At 46.5% G+C, this 9,854-nt stretch overlaps 2 protein-coding genes across 2 annotated transcripts; both read left to right on the top strand.

Moving 5' to 3' along the window:
* Positions 1 to 1,737: 1,737 nt before the first annotated feature.
* Positions 1,738 to 2,275, top strand: PPTG_03253 (hypothetical protein). Its single transcript, XM_008895928.1, has one exon. The coding sequence runs from the start codon at positions 1,800 to 1,802 to the stop codon at positions 2,136 to 2,138; it is 339 nt and encodes a 112-aa protein (XP_008894176.1). The 5' UTR covers positions 1,738 to 1,799; the 3' UTR covers positions 2,139 to 2,275.
* Positions 2,276 to 8,515: 6,240 nt separating this feature from the next.
* Positions 8,516 to 8,677, top strand: PPTG_21251 (hypothetical protein; the record flags this gene model as incomplete). The annotated part of the gene is made up of 1 exon (XM_008896504.1): positions 8,516 to 8,677. The coding sequence occupies one exon, from the start codon at positions 8,516 to 8,518 to the stop codon at positions 8,675 to 8,677; it is 162 nt and encodes a 53-aa protein (XP_008894752.1).
* Between the last annotated feature and the right edge of the window lie 1,177 nt (positions 8,678 to 9,854).

Raw genomic sequence — 9,854 nt, 5'->3', positions numbered from 1 at the left:
AACTAATTCTGAAATAGAGGTTTCAGTTGACAGTACTGAGACTTTGACAAGATCTGAAATCGCGAGGTACGAGTGCTACGGGGCGAAGGTGGACGAGTACTAAGTGTGAATCATGGTGTTCAGGGTCCTATTGAGTTGTGGAGAAGCGATTCTGGAGTGCAGTGTCGTGGGTAAGGTCTATACAGATTGGTAGTGTGGGCAGCGAGTGTGGACTTTGCAATGTGAAGTGTGTGCTACGTCCGTGGAGTGAGTGCGGGCTCAAACTGTGGGCATTGTATCGTGGTTATTGAGGGGAGGGGTCTGTGCTTTAACGAGTTGAACGTAGCACATCATGTCCATTGGCCAGAATTTCCAGAAAAGTGCATTAGCTTCCAACAAGTATTGGCCAAGGCAGCAGAGGAAGTCGTCGTAGTCCATGTGCATCACATCATGGGGCGGTTCACACTGGAAGTGTTCGCAGCGATCGAGTTCAGTATTCATTTGAGTCCTTTAGAGTCCAAAAAAAAAAAACAACCAAGCCATGGGCTGCTTGGTGATATCTCCATTTAAGTTTTTTTTTTTTTCATTAAGCCCAGTGGAAGCCATGGTTGATCTACAGTAACTTTTAGACCCACGTTCAGCGACGCGGATGATTAGCCATGGTCACAAAGACGCAAGAGAGACCCTCCTGTCACGATTGAATCCAAATAGCAATGTAGAACTTGGTGCTCTCCATCTGTAGTTCTACGTGGAGGTCATGTACTGCTCCCAGACGCTGCTGGACCAGCTCGATCTCGAAGTTGGCAGTGAACTTGACGATGTCCGCACGGCATAGGCCCACACTCCATCGTTGGCAGGCTTCTTCTTGCTTCCACCAAGTGTAGCTGCTTGCTGTGGACAGATTGACGGTTGCGAGACGCTGTGAGACGGCAGTGCATGCGCAAACTCGAGGCCAACCCGTTCAGTTACGCGTGGAGCTGCGCCCGCTGTAGTTGTTGCTGTTGGCGTCGCCAACTATGGCGATTGGGTCGGCACTTTTGAAAATAAATAAATAAACCTCCTCAACTAAATGTCATTTGTACGGGAATGTACGTAAGGAAAAACGCCAACGGGAACTTTTTGACGGGAACGGGAACAAGCAAAAATTTACGTTAAAGCAGTTTACGTCCCCATCCCTAGTGGATCAACACACAATGATTACCTAGACGGAACCGCACTTACGACGAGCTCATGTCTATAAACGGAGCATCGGATCTCGTCAGTTCGTAATCTTTATTTGACGAACTTTTTTCCAATGGGCTCACAGTCAGTACTCCTTGCTTCGCCACTGGTGTGGACAAGCTGAGTCACTGTGTAGATCCCAGTAGCGTTACGGTGGATTATTACGAACGTATGGAAACCCATTCAACGGTGTGATGAAGGAAATTCATGCAAGCACGATGGTGTCTCTCTCGACAAGAAACTAGCAGGTAGTGCTAACCCTTTCTAGATTTTTCTTTTCTCACCGGCTATTGGGAACAGAAGCTTTGCAACGATCTGTAATGACTTGGAGTAAGTATATACACAAGCAGAGCTACTCATTATAATGCATCCGATAAAACAGGTGTTCAATCTTGGACGGGCTATTTGTCGTGTGTGGGTTCATGACAGTCATCGACGTCCATAGATTAATCGCTTTGGGCAGTGTTTTTTTTTTCTTCATCCCGCATGGAAGAGTACACAGCGCATTTCATTCGGCAATCCACTCGTCACTTCACAATTTGATCCCTTCGCAAAACAACACAAGTATCCTCGCTAGTGCCCGATACCCGACAAGAAGCATGCACCTCACTTCCTTCCTCGCAGTGTCGATTACGGGAACTCTCCTCACCGGTAGTAATGCGATCAGTGATGCTAAGGCTATGGTTGAGAACAGAGCTTCGAGTGGTGACATTTTCGCTCCAATCCACTCGCGCTTGCTGCGCCGTGCTGAAATCGACGAAGATGAGGCGGAAGAAGAGAGAGTCCTCGGCAATATGAAGGATAAGATGAAGGCTGTAGCGGAGAAGCTGAATCCCGTGAAAGGTGCGGAGAAGATGAAGGAAAAGGTACAGGAGACCGACTGGTCGAAGCTGGTAAAGCATTTAAAAGAACAGGCTAAAAGGGAGGGGAAGCGCTAAGAAATTGGTGATCAAGAGGATAACAATATCCGCCCTGAACGAGTTGATCGCTTCTCTCGTCAGTGCGAAGATAAGGCACTTTCACGTCAGGTCTTCAGGGCCGTGGTATTAGATATGCTGTTAACAGTGAGAACCACCGCTAACGATTGATTCGTTCGGGTTGACTTCATTATCCTTGTTTTTACGTTCTCGTCGTCGTGCAAAACGTGTTGGACCTTGTTGGAATCGTACTTATGTAAAGTAGTTGCTGAGGTGACGTAGTCACTTTTTTTTTTTTTTTTTTTTTTTTTACCAATCTCGCTTTTAACGATAGTGTGTAATTGGCTACAAATATCGGTTATACGGGTAGCAAAATTACGGCTAAAAATAACTAATTCTTGGTAAGAGCAATCGAGAATTTTGCGCTTGTCAATACGTAACATATGTTATTTTACGCTAGCATACTTTGCTGCTTCCACTTTTACATTGATGAAAAGCTGCTTTCTGTTTTGCTCTAAGGAAGTTCATGTTCTGTAGAAGCCTTATACGCAGAGACGTGAGACATGTACTAGCTATCTGTTTACACCAGATCCTTACACGTAAAAACTAAACTTAGAGCTACCCAAGTTTTTCAGCTAGTGACGGTATTTGAGAATATCTCGGTCATCAGTGCGTTGTGGAATCAAAGTCTCGTCATGGACTAGTTTAGAGAATATTCGAGAGAGAAAAATGTATGCCAGCCAACAAGCGTCCAATCTCCGCCCAACTACAGTAATTCCATAGCATCTATATTGATCGATAAATGGAGTCGTGGTGTGTTGATATGGATGAATATACAGTGGTGCACCTCGTTTTCGACAGGGTGGACCATATAGAGTCTGCCAACGGCGAAAATTTATGCAGGAACGCAGATGGGCCAAATGAACTGTTTTTTATTACGTTAATTCAGTAGAAATCGCAGATCCATCTTCGACACGATTCCGCTGTGACTCCAGCAGTTTCTAATTGTCTTCGTCGAAACACCAGACCAGCCTTCTGAGCACCACTTCATGGCTGTATAAATAAAGCGTTTGGTGGTGACCCGGGTCATTATTATGTCCAGCTCCGCTTCTTGCTTTGTTGTCCGGTAATAATCCTTGAGGCTCTTGATGATCCCTGGATCCATCGGTTGCAAGGCAGCAGTTGTATTTGGTGGAAGCTTGTGGATGACCACGTAGAAACTTTTGTTACTGTCCACCATGGCTCAGCAGCAGCTTTGCAGCATATCGTCTGCTTGTCAGCGAGACTTAGAGTAGAATAGGCGAAGGGATTGATGCAGCAAAAAAATAACTAAGCTTCAGTATTTACTCGTCTGTTTGGTAAAGTGAGGTCGCTGCGGCGCGACGTGTCATCCCTCCTCGACGAGGGGAAAACCATAGAGGTTAATTCAGCCAACGGTGATGGGCAAACGATTTGTGCAATGCACTGAGCATAATCATCAAATTACGAAAGTTATCGAGGCATACCGGTGTCGAAAACGAGGTGCACCACTGTAGTCAAATCTCTGACCATACTTCTTTTAACTATGGTTACTATTGGCCAATAGAATGAAAGTTCTGAGGTGAGTTGTCATTTTGGCGAATCACATTACTTAAAGGCATTATTTTAAGCCAATCGGTGGCATCAATGGTATAAGATGGCTACACAACAACAGCTCCGACGTATTAAGTCTGAGAGACCACCGAAATTATGGATACCCCCTTACATATCATAAGCCATTCGCATATTTCACGGATAACACTCAAGCCCCGACACCTACGACCCAAGATGAGTTTGAAAGACCTCGCACCGGTTAACACCAAGCGAGCTCGGGAGTCAGCGGCGCGGGAGTCAGCAGCGCGGTGGTTTGAAAGTTTCTCGAAGATGAAGGCGTCGTCTGGGAGTACCTAGAAGCATGCATGAGGCGCGACAACGTGGCGCTTGTCTTAGCGGCTGATGTCGACATATTTGGAATGCATCTCGCTTTCAAGGAAGGGCGCAAAGGGCAGCTATTGGCACGACACTCAGTCATGCAGTACTACCGGCAGGCGAAGAATTGGTTGCTCGAGAAGTTTCCTCAGCGTTGGGCCTCTATCGAAAAGACCCTGCTCACGAAAGGACAAGTTCTTGAGCGCTATTGCATGAAGAGGGAGTCTGGAGCATTTGTTAATAAAGCTCCCGTGTGTACGAAGAATGCGCTCAAGCAAATGATCCTCTACCTGTATTCGACTGCTGTTACTGCATCGGACTACCAGGACGCTGCACTGTTGTGATTACTGTGGTATCTGTTTGGGCGAGCATCCGACCTTACGCTCTTTCTCAAGACAAACTTCTCTGTTGGTTCTGGCGATATTTTCTTCGTACGCTTTATCCGGGTCAAGACGGCTGAAGAACAAGGTCTTTCGCTGTTTCCTGATAACGTTTCGCAACGTTTCCACTGCTTGCCATTGCGCTTGCTCTAATTTCCCAGTCTTCACCGACCGCGTCGCTGCTGAGCCAGCTTCCGGAGCTGACGGCCGTATCGTAATCCTCCTTGAGTCCAGCCACGACTCTCATCGACCTGCTTGGCCACCCTGAAAACGTCAACCAGTTGCAAGCTACTCCCAGTGCGTCCCATGACGACAGGTCAGCTGACGCTATCCCTGGCATTCACGCCTACGTCAACCGCGTCCTGGATCGAGTCGCTAAAAGATCTGGTGTGGCTGAGCGTTTGACGTCGCATTCTTTTAGGCGCGGCAGTGCACATCATACCAACGGGACTGGGATGTGTGTTCAGTGGATTTTCGACCGTGGGGCATGGAACATGACAGCAACGAACAAAGCCTTCGCGTGTGTGTTCAACACCCCCTCGGAAGATCAAAAAGTCGCACGCGTCTTAAGCAGCCGAGATTCTGAAAAACCGGTTTTGCATTTTTTTTTCTTGGGTGGCTTGATTCCAGTACGCAGACGAAGATTCGGTACGTCGCGTTTGCACTCTTCATCTCTTCATCCGGTCTGGAGACGCCACAGTACAACGTGAACGAACGAGTACTCGACACTCTCATGGCTTACCTGCTGAAGCCCTACCCTCAGCTGAAGTAGCTAGCAGCGGATGGTCCAGCAATCCAACGCATTGAGGCGTGTACACGCGACAAAGGCTTCTCCGAGAATGACTTGCTATCATGGTCATCATACCTTGCTGGTGACACAAGCACAAACGCCCTTCAAGGCAGTGCCTCTCCACAAAGCACCCCAAACGATTACAGTCAACACCCCATGTATCTCCACCAAGCATCTTTGATTGAGCAATTATTTCAGTTTAACCAGAAGCTCGACATGCGGCTCTCCGTCATGGAGGCTAAGTTCTACAACAAGCAGCAAAACACAACAACTGCAAATAATGTGTGTCAGGACACCATTACCAGCCACCCACCCAACAAGCGACGGTGTACCTCCAAAGCGACGAACCTCAAAGATGTTTGGTTCACTTGGTATGCCCAAGAACCACGTATATGGAGTTCGAGGGACGCTGAAACGAAGTATACGTGGTCAACCGCCTAGCATTCTTGAAGTTGTTTCTTCCGGATGGCTTCATCCTCAACGAGAAGTCCCCAAGATACCGGGACGATGTCCTCATGATTGAAGTAGCTACAGAAGTCGACCTGCTTGCATTCCTCCGTTATTTGGGCATCACTGCGCGCGGTGCCCAAAACGTCCTGAAGGCCATGCGCAAGCTGCACAAGAGTGGTCGTCTCAATGACCGCATCACCCGCTACAAGCACCTTCAAGCAGCTGGTCGAATTGCAGATGCTGCCACAGCTCATACCACCAACATACTGGGATTACTGTAAACAGCGTAATTACGTACCATTTTATCTGCGTATCGCTCCAACCAGTGCTTACTCTTAGTCCTCTTGTTCTCCCAGTACGCTCGCTCACTTTACGTTCAAGGCCTTCATCGAAGACGAAGCTGTGGAAGTCAACACGCTAAATGACACGGAAGTAAAGATGAGGTGAAGAATAAGGAGCAAATACAGGGTGTATTACGTGCTTAATAATCGTTCGAGGGAGAAATGCATTGGTAGTATTGAACACTAAGCTTAACCTCCAAATGGAACAGCAAAGTTAACCTCGTTACAAACCGAACACGTATTTGAGTGCTACGTCGAACACAAAGCTTAACCTCCTTACGGAACAGCAATGTTAACCTCAACGCAAGCAAACAGACAACGCATAGACAGCAGAGGTGGCCGCACATCACACATTCACACAGTATACAAACATGAAGATACCCAGGACGACGAACCATTGATGGAGTAGATGCATGGTGGGCGACTTGTCCCTTACGAGAAAAAAATCAAGAATGGCGGTTAGTTTATTTGTGCGACTCCACAACCCAACCGTTTGAATATAATCTTGTTTGTAAGGTTTTACCCACGTCTATTTGGGGAGCCAATCACTGCTAATGGTAATTACGCGTAAAAATAGCTGTAAAAAGTAAAGTGCTTCTATTAGTGGACCCCGATTTCTGGTCCGGGGCCTCATTTCGTTATTTGCTATGTAGAGAGAACACGCCTCAGGGCTTAAATAATGCATAATCAGTTAATTGCCGTTTTCATAGCCCACAGGCCGTTTCAGAGCCTAAGTATCCGGCTACAAACTCGTTTCAAATCGGCCTTCTGGCCCTCGCATATCCCAAAATTTGATCCCCTAAGCACCTTGCACAACTAATACACAAGTACATCACTAACACACAAGTATGTACCTGTTTTGTGACAGTCGGAGAAAGTCGGAGGTCGGAGATTTTATGTTATGGTGGGCGACGAGTGCTCGCAGATTGCCCATGTGGACGGATCTAGCGATGACGAGTACTCGTGGGCCCACCACGAGGACTCAACGGATGATGGCAAAGGCTCGGAGGCTACCAGAAAGGACTCATCAACCGATGGTAAAGCAGATCCGACGGCGGCAGGAAGAGGAGAGGACTGTGAGGGGCGAGCATGGTGAAGGAAAGTTAATGAGGCGTTTTGTAACGCATCCGCGTTGATTGTATTATTTAAATCTTTAGGATTATGGTACGGTTTACGGGACGAGTTACAGGTTAGTTTACGGGACGTTCGTAAACTAATTTACATGTAGCAACGAGTGGTTAGTAGACAGTCTAGACACAAAAGAGTGCAGACTTTAAATTTACTAATATCACTTTCCAATTTGCATCCTGCAACACATGCTTCCTCTACGTTACACGTTCGAGGTAAGCAAGTTGATGAGAGGAACACAGGGAGTGCAGGGAGCACAGGTGAGGACAAGAATACTCGCGAGCAGTGTATGGAGATAAATCTAATCTCACTTTAGCTTTCGCCCCCTATTACGAGCACTCAAAACCTTTTTTTGGCGAAGATCTATGCTCCGATTTTTCGGAATTATCTGCATATGCTTTAACCCTTTCGTGAACAGGTACTGATGACCTGGCTATATTATAATATTGAACATCAAGTAGTTAGGCCATCAAAGGGGGCATTTTGCCCCCTTTCGAGGGTGACACGAGTGGCACTCGAGGATACACCCTCCAAAGGGGGCAAAATGCCCCATTGACCACGAAAGGGTTAAAGCTGCTGAATTATTCCCTCCAGCTGCAAAGAAGTTTAATTGTTAGCAAAGTATCAATTTAGAAAACTATAAGAAGATTGTTGAGTCAGTATGTCACTAGCCATCGGCGATTAAGCTCCAACGACCTCAACCCCCCCCCCCCCCCCCTATGGTAAATTCTGTAATGGTTCGTATACGGAACTGAGCTGAAATTGAATCAAACTACTTAATTCGTAGCGGTAAAATACTAGTTTAATTTAATTGGAAATCTCCAAATTTTAACGTGAATTAAAATTCGTACACTACTTAGAATAATGCCTTGAGTGAGTTTTAGTTATCTGGCGTTTTCCTAGACGTTCGTGTCGGTTGAACGTTGTAAAACGAAAGCTGACGGTGGATCAATGTCGCACAACCCATACGATGATTTGCATAATATGGAACGTATCGTAATCACATGGTTTTGATAGCAACTCGACCGAAAACGTCGAAGTACTTCGGTGATAATTTCAGGAAGTGCAAGTAAATTACATTCCGAACACAAATTCCCGCTGAATCGCAGCCTATCATTCTCGAACGCAGCACGCAACATCGGTCTCAAGCCGAAAGAGTATGGATCGTAGCGAAGGCAGCGGTGCGTTTGCAAACTCCCCAGATGCATGTGTGTTGGACTAATTCGCTAAACAACACTTTCCCGGTATCTACAGGTTTTGGACCAAGAAAATGCCTATAATGATACAGATAACGAAGAGGAACTAACGAAAGGACCACGCACAAGTCTAGAATAAACCACTTCCGTACGCAGCGCGGCTCAAATGTCGGTGCTGCCTTCCTTCTACACCCCGTTTAGAGTGCCTGGTACCGTTCTGCGAGAGTTTATCCGCTGGAACAACTATTTCATCTCGGATGAGCACAGCCATGGGTCCAACATTCTCGTTTGCAGCGTCATACCTGCTTGCTTGGACTTCAGCAAGTGAATCCACCACTGTGCTTACTTGTACCCTATATAACCCTCAATATCTTCGAGTAATTTGGCAGGGGGGGGGGGGGGGTTACGACGATAGGCGTCTGAAATTGAACGGTGCGACATTCGAGGACAGGGAGGCGGCATACATGCCAATTCAGCAAAAAAAAAAAACTACTTCTTCAATGGGGTCACCAGCTTCTTTAGCGTGTTTCCAACGTCGAAACAGGTAAGCACGCTTGTTGTGACGGTGTATGCCGCGACAAAGCGAACGCATAAACCATGAGACTTGGCTGTCAAGGAAACACGCTGGGTTCATTGGCAAATGAGAAGATAGTCACTCTGCGATTGTGTTGTGTGAGATCACTGAAGAATATCCATACGTGAAGGAAGATTTAGCTACGGTATACGCACCGTAATGTTTACCTGTCGTACCGCAAAGTGCTGCAGCTGTTTCCGGTTTCTCTCGATATTCCCGATCGAAACCTTACCTGTTTGGTGGGTTTGGCCCAAATGGGCATTCCGAAATAATCGGTTGTGTTTTAGATAAGACCTCTAACGCTCACTGATTCCGTGTCCTGCTGAATCTAAAACGATTATTGATGTCAATCTAATTGTTATGGACACATTTGTCCTTACTTCGACTGATTGATTTAAGTTATGCTTTTGTGAGCCGCTGGATGGAATCGAATTTGTTTCAGTGATCGCGTTCATGCGGGGCATAATGGAGTTGATTTGATCTCAAATCGGTGTGTGGAGTGGTGAGCCAACGATTCGCGTTTGAGGACGAAAAAAATATCGTCTCCCGTGAATTAACCTTGAGCTTGAGCATTTGTCTCCTTTCCACAGAACAACTTAGCCAGTTCGCTTGAGCCTTTCGCAGTAAGCACCAGATACTCTTCGTAGGCGTTCGAAAGTCAGCGGCTTATCAACTTGATAGACAGGCTGCCCGCCCTGAGTTCATTAGCACTGTCGCTTCACCAATTCAACCCCCTCTATTGTATGGGAATACAAGGTCGCACAATCATGGTGGTGTTTATACTGGGAATACCTCAGAATGAGGTAATAGACAGCCCTCAACGGATTAATTCTACGGTACTGCGTAAGCGTAACCTCGGTCGACATTCGTACGACATTAATGTAAAGATGGAAAATCTGTTAACAAAATTTGTTGCTGAAAGAGGACTATA

The sequence above is a fragment of the Phytophthora parasitica genome, assembly GCF_000247585.1.
Source record: "Phytophthora parasitica INRA-310 unplaced genomic scaffold supercont2.4, whole genome shotgun sequence".
Taxonomy (NCBI): Eukaryota; Oomycota; class Peronosporomycetes; order Peronosporales; family Peronosporaceae; genus Phytophthora; species Phytophthora nicotianae.
This window is presented reverse-complemented; position numbering and strand designations above follow the sequence as displayed.

Excerpts from the sequence above, each read along its gene's own strand:
- PPTG_03253 (XM_008895928.1), top strand. The coding sequence starts at position 1,800 with ATGCACCTCACTTCCTTCCTCGCAGTGTCGATTACGGGAACTCTCCTC.